This window comes from Borostomias antarcticus, assembly GCF_949987555.1.
Source record: "Borostomias antarcticus genome assembly, chromosome: 8".
Lineage (NCBI taxonomy): Eukaryota > Metazoa > Chordata > Actinopteri > Stomiiformes > Stomiidae > Borostomias > Borostomias antarcticus.
Genome location: NC_140241.1, coordinates 428,858 through 442,366, shown reverse-complemented (window position 1 = coordinate 442,366; position 13,509 = coordinate 428,858). Strand labels below are relative to the sequence as shown.

The 13,509-nt window shown below is 50.2% G+C and overlaps 1 protein-coding gene across 1 annotated transcript in view; it reads right to left on the bottom strand.

Moving 5' to 3' along the window:
• Positions 1 to 5,494: 5,494 nt before the first annotated feature.
• The window catches only part of atp2c1 (ATPase secretory pathway Ca2+ transporting 1), a gene marked incomplete at both ends in the record, with an annotated part of 52,665 nt that continues 44,650 nt past the window's right edge, over positions 5,495 to 13,509 (bottom strand). Inside the window, 8 exon segments of the mRNA XM_084442206.1 lie at positions 5,495 to 5,619; positions 6,980 to 7,006; positions 7,009 to 7,120; positions 8,664 to 8,759; positions 9,516 to 9,663; positions 10,900 to 11,016; positions 11,195 to 11,263; positions 12,931 to 13,097. Coding sequence (XP_084298332.1) covers positions 5,495 to 5,619; positions 6,980 to 7,006; positions 7,009 to 7,120; positions 8,664 to 8,759; positions 9,516 to 9,663; positions 10,900 to 11,016; positions 11,195 to 11,263; positions 12,931 to 13,097 — 861 coding nt within the window.

Genomic DNA, 13,509 nt, shown 5'->3' with positions numbered 1-13,509 from the left:
ATGCGCAACCTACTACTTGACTCCTCAAGAGTACTACCCCCCTCCCCTGGATCAATAGAGTACTACAGTACTACTACCCCCCTCCCCTGGATCAATAGAGTACTACAGTACTACTACCCCCCTCCCCCAGGATCAATAGAGTACTACAGTACTACAACCCCCCCCCCCCCCCCGGATCAATAGAGTACTACAGTACTACAACCCCCCCCCCCCCCCCCCCCCCCCCCCGGATCAATAGAGTACTACAGTACTACAACCCCCCCCCCCCCCGGATCAATAGAGTACTACAGTACTACAACCCCCCCCCCCCTACTAACACCCACCCTCCACTACAGTACTACTACTATTCTACGCTAAGACCAATCAGCCACTCGGAACACATTCTCTTACAAGATTTATAAAAATTTTATTATACATATTTATTCTCATACCATCACGACAGTGCTGGCTTCAGCTGTGCAACACACACAAATTATAAATAAAATAACAAAATAAAAACTTCACCAAAATATATTCTTTCACCACGTAGCATGAGACCAAAGCCTTGACTGACCGTCTGACCGCCGGGCGGACCATGGTGGGACTGTCACCTGACCGTCTGACCGCCGGGCGGACCAGGGTGGGACTGTCACCTGACCGTCTGACCGCCGGGCGGACCAGGGTGGGACTCTCACCTGACCGCCTGACCGCCGGGCGGACCAGTGTGGGACTCTCACCTGACCGTCTGACCGCCGGGCGGACCAGGGTGGGACACTGATGTGAGGGAGAAAATGCTCTTGTACAAAAAAATTAATAAGAAAACACAAAGATATCTGAAAGTATAGTTAAGGGTGTTCTGATGGCCAGAAGGGGGCATTGTGCTGTTACCTTACAAAGTTTACAAAGTTCACAAAGCAAAATAAGTGATTTGGCTGAATTAAATAAAAAATAAAAAGATGTTTGTATTACCTGGTTTATAGAAAGAGAGATTTTGTTATTGATATAACCATTGCTGTAACTTCATATTTGATCAGTCCACACATTTCAAATGTAAAGGTTATGGAGGAAATATTCATTGGCTGAACTTGTGTTTTTATCCTATTCTGAGATATGCCCCCCACAACCCCCCCCCCCACACACACACACACACACAATACGGTAAGCATGTTTTCCTATATATATATACTTATATGAGTGCATATAAATGTCACTAAGACAGAAATATGTTTGCACTTCCATTACAGTGTGGACTGTACAGCTTATGAGAGTGAGAAAGTGGGTTGGTCACACTGGGGGCGTTTAAAAGGGCCCAGGGAGCTGGAGGCTGACTGGAGGGTGTGTGACCATGGTGACCACAGGACTTAGGATGGGAGGGTGTGTGAGGATGGTGAGCACAGGACTTAGGATGGGAGGGTGTGTGAGGATGGGAGGGTGTGTGAGGATGGGAGGGTGTGTGACCATGGTGAGAACAGGACTCAGGATGGGAGGGTGTGTGAGGATGGGAGGGTGTGTGAGGATGGGAGGGTGTGTGAGGATGGGAGGGTGTGTGAGGATGGTGAGAACAGGACTTAGGATGGGAGGGTGTGTGAGGATGGTGAGCACAGGACTTAGGATGGGAGGGTGTGTGAGGATGGGAGGGTGTGTGAGGATGGGAGGGTGTGTGACCATGGTGAGAACAGGACTCAGGATGGGAGGGTGTGTGAGGATGGGAGGGTGTGTGAGGATGGTGAGAACAGGACTTAGGATGGGAGGGTGTGTTACCATGGTGAGAACAGGATGGGAGGGTGTGTGAACATGGTGAGTACAGGACTCTACAACAGGCTGACTGATTGACAGCAAACAACAGGGGACACGAGCAGAAGGCGCTACATTGGCTGTTCCATCTGAGGGACTAGATCTGCTATATTCATTCTAGTGTTCATTCTTTTGAAGTTCACATTTTTGCTTCAGTCTGGTCGATTAGCAATTTGAATGTAACACTGACGAGATTGGGCCACCAGAGTATTTGATGGATTGATTAATTAATCCAAAAACTCCACAAGTGGCTGATGACGCCAGTCACACGGTGCTTTGATCAGGGGCGAGTGGGCTAGGGTTAGGGTGGAGGTTAGGGTAGAGAGGGTTAGGGTGGAGGGTAGAGTGGGTTAGGGTTAGGGTGGAGGTTAGGGTAGTGTAGGGTTAGGGTAGGGTAGTGTAGGGTTAGGGTAGGGTAGTGTAGGGTTAGGGTAGGGTAGGGTAGTGTAGGGTAGTGTAGGGTTAGGGTGGAGGTTAGGGTAGTGTAGGGTTAGGGTGGAGGGTAGAGTGGGTTAGGGTTAGGGTGGAGGGTAGAGTGGGTTAGGGTTAGGGTGGAGGTTAGGGTAGAGTGGGCTAGGGTTAGGGTGGAGGGTGGTGTAGGGTTAGGGTAAGGGTAGTGTAGGGTTAGGGTTAGGGTGGAGGTTAGGGTAGGGTAGTGTAGGGTTAGGGTAGTGTAGGGTTAGGGTAGGGTGGTGTAGGGTTAGGGTGGAGGGTAGAGTGGGTTAGGGTTAGGGTGGAGGGTAGAGTGGGTTAGGGTGGGGTAGTGTAGGGTTAGGGTAGTGTAGGGTTAGGGTAGAGTGGGTTAGGGTGGGGTAGTGTAGGGTTAGGGTAGAGTGGGTTAGGGTGGGGTAGTGTAGGGTTAGGGTGGAGGGTAGAGTGGGTTAGGGTGGGGTAGTGTAGGGTTAGGGTTGTGTAGGGTTAGGGTAGGGTAGAGTGGGCTAGGGTAGGGTAGTGTAGGGTTAGGGTAGGGTGGTGTAGGGTAGTGTAGGGTAGTGTAGGGTTAGGGTGGGTTAGGGTAGAGTGGGTTAGGGTAGGGTAGTGTAGGGTTAGGGTAGTGTAGGGTTAGGGTAGGGTAGTGTAGGGTTAGGGTAGGGTAGTGTAGGGTTAGGGTAGTGTAGGGTTAGGGTAGGGTAGTGTAGGGTTAGGGTAGTGTGCTCAGTGCTGGGAGGAAGGGCCCGGTCACGCCAGCCTGCCTCCTCCATGGGCGTCTAGTGGGGTTTAAATACACAAACCTGCTGTAGGGTTAGGGTGTAGGGTTAGGGTAGGGTAGTGGAGGGTAGAGTGGGTTAGGGTAGGGTAGTGGAGGGTAGAGTGGGTTAGGGTAGGGTAGTGTAGGGTTAGGGTAGGGTAGTGGAGGGTAGAGTGGGTTAGGGTAGGGTAGGGTAGGGTTAGGGTAGTGTAGGGTTAGGGTAGGGTAGTGTAGGGTTAGGGTGGGTTAGGGTAGGGTAGTGTAGGGTTAGGGTAGTGTAGGGTAGTGTAGGGTTAGGGTGGGTTAGGGTAGGGTAGTGTAGGGTTAGGGTAGTGTAGGGTTAGGGTAGTGTAGGGTTAGGGTAGGGTAGTGTAGGGTTAGGGTAGGGTAGTGTAGGGTAGTGTAGGGTTAGGGTAGGGTAGTGTAGGGTTAGGGTAGGGTAGTGTAGGGTTAGGGTAGTGTAGGGTTAGGGTAGGGTAGTGTAGGGTTAGGGTAGGGTAGTGTAGGGTAGTGTAGGGTTAGGGTAGGGTAGTGTAGGGTTAGGGTAGGGTAGTGTAGGGTTAGGGTAGTGTAGGGTTAGGGTAGGGTAGTGTAGGGTTAGGGTAGGGTAGTGTAGGGTTAGGGTAGGGTAGTGTAGGGTTAGGGTAGGGTAGTGTAGGGTAGTGTAGGGTTAGGGTAGGGTAGTGTAGGGTTAGGGTAGGGTAGTGTAGGGTTAGGGTAGTGTAGGGTTAGGGTAGGGTAGTGTAGGGTTAGGGTAGGGTAGTGTAGGGTTAGGGTAGGGTAGTGTAGGGTTAGGGTAGGGTAGTGTAGGGTTAGGGTAGGGTAGTGTAGGGTTAGGGTAGGGTAGTGTAGGGTTAGGGTAGGGTAGTGTAGGGTAGTGTAGGGTTAGGGTAGGGTAGGGTAGTGTAGGGTTAGGGTAGGGTAGTGTAGGGTTAGGGTAGGGTAGGGTTAGGGTGGGTTAGGGTGGAGGGTAGGGTAGTGTAGGGTAGTGTAGGGTTAGGGTAGGGTAGTGTAGGGTTAGGGTAGGGTAGTGTAGGGTTAGGGTAGGGTTAGGGTAGGGTAGTGTAGGGTAGTGTAGGGTTAGGGTAGGGTAGTGTAGGGTTAGGGTAGGGTAGTGTAGGGTTAGGGTAGGGTAGTGTAGGGTTAGGGTAGGGTTAGGGTAGGGTAGTGTAGGGTAGTGTAGGGTTAGGGTAGGGTAGTGTAGGGTTAGGGTAGGGTAGTGTAGGGTTAGGGTAGACGGGGTTAGGGTAGGGTAGTGTAGGGTTAGGGTAGGGTAGTGTAGGGTTAGGGTAGAGTGGGCTAGGGTAGGGTGGTGTAGGGTTAGGGTGGAGGGTAGAGTGGGTTAGGGTGGAGGGTAGAGTGGGTTAGGGTGGAGGGTAGTGTAGGGTAGTGTAGGGTAGGGTAGGGTAGGGTTAGGGTAGGGTAGTGTAGGGTAGTGTAGGGTTAGGGTAGTGTAGGGTAGGGTAGGGTAGTGTAGGGTTAGGGTAGGGTAGTGTAGGGTAGTGTAGGGTTAGGGTAGTGTAGGGTAGGGTAGGGTAGTGTAGGGTTAGGGTAGGGTAGTGTAGGGTAGGGTAGTGTAGGGTTAGGGTAGGGTAGTGTAGGGTAGGGTAGTGTAGGGTTAGGGTAGGGTAGTGTAGGGTAGTGTAGGGTTAGGGTAGTGTAGGGTTAGGGTGGGGTAGAGTGGGTTAGGGTAGGGTGGAGTGGGTTAGGGTAGTGTGCTCAGTGCTGGGAGGAAGGGCCTGGTCACGCCAGCCTGCCTCCTCCATGGGCGTCTAGTGGGGTTTAAATACACAAACCTGCTTCTGTTGTGGAATCATTTTAAATGTGCTGTGAAAACCAGATCACCAGTGAGCCTCCAGATCAAGAACACCTCATTAATAGAGAACAAAGGGAATTAAACAGCAGAACGTCAAACACAGTTCACTCCTGTTCCTCTGGGAAAGAAAAACACATCTCCATCTTTAAAGAAAAAAAACAAACAATTATATTCAACCAACAAAAAGCCATGTGTTTAGTGGTCAACTCTTCCAGAAGTCTATACCATAATAAAGACATAAAAAAGGATTGCACAAGTTCCAAGCCGTATTGTTCAGAGTGAACAAGCGTATCCATGGTGTGAGAATGTAGAACACAGGCTGGGATGAGAGGAGATCATATCTGTGTTGGCCACCAAACGCAGAAGAGGACAAGAAATTAACGAGGAAAATTCCTTTCAGTGTCATAAAACCCTCCTCTTTCCGTGGTCTTCGTACCTAGACGTAAGTAGCCGATCTACGAGCAGTTTACATCTCCCATCCTCTTGGGCTACCAAGGCCCCGGACGAGTATTTGCTGCTCCACCAACAGTTTACAGTGTCTGATAAATAAACATGTCTAAAAAGCAGCAGGTCAGACTTTTCTTCAATGGAGGAGGATGGGCGTGGGGGGTGTGTCCATCCCAGTCCCTCCCCTCTCCTCCACCCCTTCTCAGCCCTCATCCCTGACTCCGCCCCCGATGGCGCCCGGTCTCCTGCAGGCGGCGCCGTGGCGAGCGTCATACCTCGTGGAAGGACTCTGCAGCCAGAGCGCTCCGCTCAGCGCCTCTCCAACGCTCCGCCTTCTTTATGGCCTCTGAGACCACGCAGACTGAGGAGGTGAGCGCCACCAGGAACACCAGGTCTGAGAGAGAGAGAGAGAGAGAGAGAGAGAGAGAGAGAGAGAGAGAGAGAGAGAGAGGGTTAGTGTTAGACCACGCAGACAGAGGAGGTGAGCAACACCAAGAACACCAGGTCTGAGAGAGAGAGAGAGAGAGAGAGAGAGAGAGAGAGAGAGAGAGAGGGTTAGGGTGAGACACGCAGACAGAGGAGGTGAGCAACACCAAGAACACCAGGTCTGAGAGAGAGAGAGAGAGAGAGAGAGAGAGAGAGAGAGAGAGAGACAGAGAGAGAGAGAGAGAGAGACAGAGAGAGAGAGAGAGACATGAGAGAGAGAGACAGAGAGAGAGAGAGAGAGAGACAGAGAGAGAGAGAGAGAGAGAGAGAGAGAGAGAGAGGGTTAGGGTGAGACCACGCAGACTGAGGAGGTGAGCGCCACCAGAACAACCAGGTCTGAGAGAGAGAGACATAGAGAGAGAGAGAGAGACAGAGAGAGAGACAGAGAGAGAGCAAGAGAAGAGAGAGCGAGGGAGAGAGAGAGAGACATAGAGAGAGAGACATAGAGAGAGAGAGAGAGAGACAGAGAGAGAGCAAGAGAAGAGAGAGCGAGGGAGAGAGAGAGAGCAAGAGAAGAGAGAGCGAGGGAGAGAGAGACAGAGAGAGAGAGAGACAGAGAGAGAGAGAGACAGAGAGAGAGCAAGAGAAGAGAGAGCGAGGGAGAGAGAGAGGGAGAGAGAGAGACAGAGAGAGAGAGAGAGAGAGAGAGACAGAGAGAGAGAGGGAGAGAGACAGAGAGAGAGAGAGAGAGAGACAGAGAGACAGAGGGAGAGAGACAGAGAGACAGAGAGAGAGAAAGATGGAGAGAGAGAGAGACAGAGAGAGACAGAGAGAGAGCAAGAGAAGAGAGAGCGAGGGAGAGAGAGAGACAGAGACAGAGAGAGAGCAAGAGAAGAGAGAGACAGAGAGAGAGAGAGACAGAGAGAGAGAGAGACAGAGAGAGACAGAGAGAGAGAGAGACAGAGAGAGATCTGTCAATCTTTCAATTTTGGACCCTAGACCCCGCCCTCAGAAAACCAGCTGGTCGGCAAAGTGACCCAGACTCTGTTATGAAGCATGAGGAGCTACAGTAGGTCTGGGAGGGGAGGTCATGGAGGGGAGGGAGGGTCATGGAGGTCTGGGAGGGGAGGGTCATGGAGGGGAGGGGAGGGTCATGGAGGGGAGGGGAGGGTCATGGAGGTCTGGGAGGGGAGGGGAGGCTCATGGAGGTCTGGGGAGGGGAGGGGAGGGGACGGCTCATGGAGGTCTGGGAGGGAGGGGAGGAGGGTCATGGAGGTCTGGAGGGGAGGGGAGGGTCAGGAGGTCTGGGAGGGGAGGGTTGTCATCACCAGACAGGCTGAGGCTCTCGGTCTGGAGACTCTCTGCAGCGGGGGGAAGTAGATGACCAGCAGCTGCCCCATCAGGGAGCCCAGCACCGCGTAGCAGAACATCCTGTTACTGCACAGCCCCATCTCATGCACCATGCGCGTCTGCACAGAGAGGGACAGGAAGGATGCTGTTAAAGGTGTGTGTGTGTGTGTGTGTGTGTGTGTGTGTGTGTGTGTGTGTGTGTGTGTGTGTGCGTGCGTCTTATCACTGTGAAATGGGTTTGAGATAACTGTCTTTTGGTAAGTCTTTAAGGCTTTAAAGTGTTTAAGGCTGATATGTTTTGGAGCTCTGGACTCATGTTGAGTTAAGCAGCCCCTCATGAAGGAGGCCAGGTCTGAACCAGACACAGAACAGCATCACTATCTCTGCCATGGTTCCATCATGGTTCCATCATGGTTCCATCATGGTTCCCAGCTGAAAGCTCCCGTCTACGTGATGGTACCCGCCTGAGAATGTTGCCATGGTACCCACCTCAGAGCGTTGCCATGGCCAGAACAATTAAAAGTCAGCGCTCAGCTCTATCAGTAATGCTAAAAACCACAAACAAAGCCAGAAATCTTGGTGTAGTCATGGACTCAGACCTGAATTTCAACAGCCACATAAGTCAATTACAAAGTCAGCCTACTATCACCTGAAGAATATATCAAGGATCAAAGGATTCATGTCCCAGAAGGATCTGGAAAAACCTGTCCACGCATTTATCTTCAGCAGACTCGACTACTGTAACGGCGTGTATACAGGTCTCTAAAAAATCGATCAGACATCTGCAGCTGATTCAGAACGCTGCTGCTCGAGTCCTCACTAAGACTAAGAAAGTGGATCACATCACTCCAGTTCTGAGGTCTTTACACTGGCTTCCTGCCTGTCAAAGAATTTACTTTAAAATACTGCTGTTGGTTTACAAAGCACTGAATGGTTTAGGGCCAAAATATATTTCTGATTTGCTGCTACGTTATGAACCATCCAGACCTCTCAGGTCGTCTGGCACAGGCCTGCTTTCCGTCCCCAGAGTTAAAACAAAACATGGAGAAGCAGCGTTCAGTTTTTATGCCCCACATATCTGGAACAAACTTCCAGAAAACTGCAGGTCTGCTGCAACTCTTGGTTCTTTTAAACAAGTTTTAAAACTTTTCTTTTTGCCACTGCTTTCTAAGAGGAGTTATGTTTATCAGTATACTGCACTGTAACTTTTATTCCTGTATTCTATTTGTCCTGCTTTTTGTTTTAAATGTCTTTAATGTCTTGCTTTTTGTTTTAATGATTTTAATGTCTCATGTAAAGCACTGAATTGCCCTGTGGCTGAAATGTGCTATATAAATAAACTTGCCTTGCCTTGCCCACCTGAGAGTGTTGCCTTGGTACTCACCTGGGAGCGTTGTCATGGTACCCATCCGAGAGTGTTGCCATGGTACCCACCTGGGAGCGGGAGCTCAGAGCGTTGCCATGGTACCCACCTGGGAGCGGGAGCTCAGAGCGTTGCCATGGTACCCACCTGGGAGCGGGAACTCAGAGCGTTGCCATGGTACCCACCTGGGAGCGGGAGCTCAGAGCGTTGCCATGGTACCCACCTGGGAGCGGGAACTCAGAGCGTTGCCATGGTACCCACCTGGGAGCGGGAACTCAGAGCGTTGCCATGGTACCCACCTGGGAGCGGGAGCTCAGAGCGTTGAACATGTCGAAGAACACGAAGCAGGTGAAGGTCATGGTGGTGTCCCGGGGGGTGATCACGTTGTCCTGGAGCTGAGGACAGAAACAGAAGCAGGTGAAGGTCATGGTGGTGTCCCGGGGGGTGATCACGTTGTCCTGGAGCTGAGGACAGAAACAGAAGCAGGTGAAGGTCATGGTGGTGTCCCGGGGGGTGATCACGTTGTCCTGGAGCTGAGGACAGAAACAGAGCATCGATACATGACCTGGGGATAAGCCCCTCCTCCTCGCCTTTCATTTCAGTTCTACTTCCTTTGGGAGGGACAGAGCAAGTTAATGAACATTACATACAGAGGAATGTAAACAAGCCAGAGTGTGGCCAGAGGCTCATTTCCCTCAGTTGTCCCTGATAAGATGTTTGGAGAGAGGCTCACTGATCAGTGTGTAGATCTCTCCTCTCTCCTCCCGTATGCACTCTCAGATCAGCACCTGGCCTACTAAGGGTGGATGTGGCTCTTTAGCCTTTTACCTAATAAGATGTTACCTATAAACACAGACAATATATGCATCACCTGATACAAGCAGTAAACATCCCTTAATACACGCAGTAAACATCCCATAATACACGCAGTAAACATCACCTGATACACGCAGTAAACATCCCTTAATACACGCAGTAAACATCCCATAATACACGCAGTAAACATCACCTGATACACGCAGTAAACATCCCTTAATACACGCAGTAAACATCCCATAATACACGCAGTAAACATCACCTGATACACGCAGTAAACATCCCATAATACACACAGCCTGACCTCAGATCAGATCTAACCCAATCAGCCTGACCTCTCTCCAGAAGACGAACAGCGTTCCGCACACGATGACCAGCGCCGACACCAGCACCTTGACCAGCAGGCTACGCGTGATGATGCTGTCACGCACATTACGAGGAGGCTTCCGGATCACGTTCGCGTCCACCGGCTCCACGCCCAGACTGGACCAGAGGGAGGAGAGAGGGAGAGAGGAGGGATGGAGAGAGAGAGGGAGGGAGGGAGAGAGGGAGGGAGAGAGAAGGCTTTATTTACACCAGACTGGACCAGAGAGAGGAGGGAGGAGGGAAGAACAAACTGAGACCAGGTCTCTTTCACAGATGTGTCCTTCTTACAAACATATACAGTCATTCAGTGGTAGAGTAGACAAATACAAATAAACAAACAAAAAGAAAAGTGACAGCACGCAGACAACAATGACAGTGTTCCAACATGCAGATGGCAATTACAGTAATACAGTTGCACAGTATGAAACATATAAAGTAGTGATCCAATAAGGAAATGTCCAGCTTCAGAGGCCTTTAGGAGGAGCAGGATTATCCAAGATGATTCCCATTCTATACCATTCACTTTAGGAGGAGCAGGATTATCCAAGATGATTCCCATTCTATACCATTCACTTCAGAACGCCAGAGAACACAACCTGTCTCAAAGAACGCCAGAACTTAGAACTGTGTGTTTATATGCTCTGTATGATGCTGTTTATAACTGTTTATATGCTCTGTATGATGCTGTTTATAACTGTTTATATGCTCTGTATGATGCTGTTTATAACTGTTTATAGGCTCTGTATGATACTGTTTATAACTGTTTATAGGCTCTGTATGATGCTGTTTTATTGTTGACTGGTATCTTGTCATATTAGGATGCCTTTGTTATAACATCTTGGCCAAGGACCAGGTTCTGGCTCACCTCTGTGCTGGTGAAAGGTTCTGGTTCTGGTTCTGGCTCACCTCTGTGCTGGTGAAAGGTTCTGGTTCTGGCTCACCTCTGCGCTGGTGAAAGGTTCTGGTTCTGGCTCACCTCTGTGCTGGTGAAAGGTTCTGGTTCTGGCTCACCTCTGTGCTGGTGAAAGGTTCTGGTTCTGGCTCACCTCTGCGCTGGTGAAAGGTTCTGGTTCTGGCTCACCTCTGTGCTGGTTCTGGTTCTGGCTCACCTCTGCGCTGGTGAAAGGTTCTGGTTCTGGCTCACCTCTGTGCTGGTGAAAGGTTCTGGTTCTGGCTCACCTCTGCGCTGGTGAAAGGTTCTGGTTCTGGCTCACCTCTGCGCTGGTGAAAGGTTCTGGTTCTGGCTCACCTCTGCGCTGGTGAAAGGTTCTGGTTCTGGCTCACCTCTGTGCTGGTTCTGGTTCTGGCTCACCTCTGTGCTGGTGAAAGGTTCTGGTTCTGGTTCTGGCTCACCTCTGTGCTGGTGGGCCGTCCATGATGATGTTGATCCAGAGGATCTGCATGGCGTTCAGCGGGTTGGGGAAGTTCATCAGCGTTGCCAGGGAGATGAGCGTCAGAGCCGCGATGCTCCTGGGGACCACGGAGGGAGAGGACGCAGGTCACATGAGAGGTCGCAGGTCACATGAGCACACTTCTCTAAAGGCCTGAGATACTCATACAATCCACGCCCCCACACCATATAAGCCCCGCCCCCACACAATATAAACCCCGCCCCCACTCCACCATATAAATGTAGTCCGCCACTCACGTGCTCAGCTGGAAGCGGACAAAGTTTCTGATGTTGTTGTAAATGCCTTTCCCTTCCTCGATGGCAGACCTGGGAGCAAACACACAACAAACACAACAAACACACAACAAACACAACAAACACACAACAAACACACAGCAAACACAACAAACAACAAACACACAACAAACACAACAAACACACAACAAACACACAACAAACACAACAAACACACAGCAAACACAACAAACACAACAAACACAACAAACACACAACAAACACAACAAACACACAACAAACACAACAAACACAACAAACACACAACAAACACACAACAAACACAACAAACACACAACACAACAAACACGTTACTCTGGTGTTCTAGAACACCACACTCCAAACAAGATAACTTGACAAAGTAAACTGTAATACAATTTAACTGAAATACTAACATAATTATATTAATATATGTATGGAGAAAAATCATTTGAAATCTAATATAATTTAACCAATAAATATAAATAAATATTTAGGATTAGACAAATAGGTTATTTCCAGAGCTGACTAGTTGATTGAAAACTAGGTGCTAGCTAACCACTCTCTACAGTTCATTATAAATGGACTAGGTGCTACCTAACCTCTCTATTTCATTATAAATGGACTAGGTGCTACCTAACCTCTCTATTTCATTATAAATGGACTAGGTGCTACCTAACCTCTCTATTTCATTATAAATGGACTAGGTGCTACCTAACCTCTCTATTTCATTATAAATGGACTAGGTGCTACCTAACCTCTCTATTTCATTATAAATGGACTAGGTGCTACCTAACCTCTCTATTTCATTATAAATGGACTAGGTGCTACCTAACCTCTCTACAGTTCATTATAAATGGACTAGGTGCTACCTAACCTCTCTATTTCATTATAAATGGACTAGGTGCTACCTAACCTCTCTATTTCATTATAAATGGACTAGATGCTAGCTAACCTCTCTATTTCATTATAAATGGACTAGGTGCTACCTAACCTCTCTATTTCATTATAAATGGACTAACCTCTCTATTTCATTATAAATGGACTAGGTGCTAGCTAGCTTCTCTCTGTAGCGGGTGTGTGGAGCTATAGTAGCTAGCTTCTCTCTGTAGCGGGTGTGTGGAGCTACAGTAGCTAGCTTCTCTCTGTAGCGGGTGTGTGGAGTGACAGTAGCTAGCTTCTCTCTGTAGCGGGAGTGTGGAGCTATAGTAGCTAGCTTCTCTCTGTAGCGGGTGTGTGGAGCTATAGTAGCTAGCTTCTCTCTGTAGCGGGTGTGTGGAGCTATAGTAGCTAGCTTCTCTCTGTAGCGGGAGTGTGGAGCTATAGTAGCTAGCTTCTCTCTGTAGCGGGTGTGTGGAGCTATAGTAGCTAGCTTCTCTCTGTAGCGGGTGTGTGGAGCTATAGTAGCTAGCTTCTCTCTGTAGCGGGAGTGTGGAGCTATAGTAGCTAGCTTCTCTCTGTAGCGGGTGTGTGGAGCTATAGTAGCTAGCTTCTCTCTGTAGCGGGTGTGTGGAGCTATAGTAGCTAGCTTCTCTCTGTAGCGGGTGTGTGGAGCTATAGTAGCTAGCTTCTCTCTGTAGCGGGTGTGTGGAGCTATAGTAGCTAGCTTCTCTCTGTAGCGGGAGTGTGGAGCTATAGTAGCTAGCTTCTCTCTGTAGCGGGTGTGTGGAGCTATAGTAGCTAGCTTCTCTCTGTAGCGGGTGTGTGGAGCTGGAACACACAAGATGGTCTGGAAGTCGTCGTCCACCAGGATCATGTCGGCTGCCTCCTTGCAGACGTCCGTGCCCGTCTGGCCCATCGCCACGCCGATGTCCGCCGCCTTCAGCGCCACTGCGTCGTTCACGCCGTCGCCCGTCATGGCAACCACCGCCCCCAGGTTCTGAAGGGACTGGAGAGAGGGAGGGAGGGGGAGAGAGAGAGGGAGGGGGAGAGAGAGAGGGAGGGCGAGAGAGAGGGGAGGAGGAGAGAGAGAGGGGAGGAGGAGAGAGAGAGGAAGAGAGAGAGAGAGAGGGAGGGCGAGAGAGAGAGGGGAGGAGGAGAGAGGGGGGGAGTTAGGGTGAGAGAGAGAGGGGGGAGGGGGAGAGAGAGAGGGGAGGGGGAGTTAGGGTGAGAGAGAGAGGAGGGGGAGAGAGAGAGAGGAGGGGGAGGGGGAGAGAGAGAGAGAGAGGAGGGGGAGAGAGGGAGGGGAGGGAATTGGGGTGAGAGAGAGGAAGAGAGAGAGGTAATTGGGAGAGAGAGAGAGGGAGGGAGAGAGAGGGAGGGAGAGAGAGAGAGAGAGGAAGAGAGAGAGATGGAGGGAG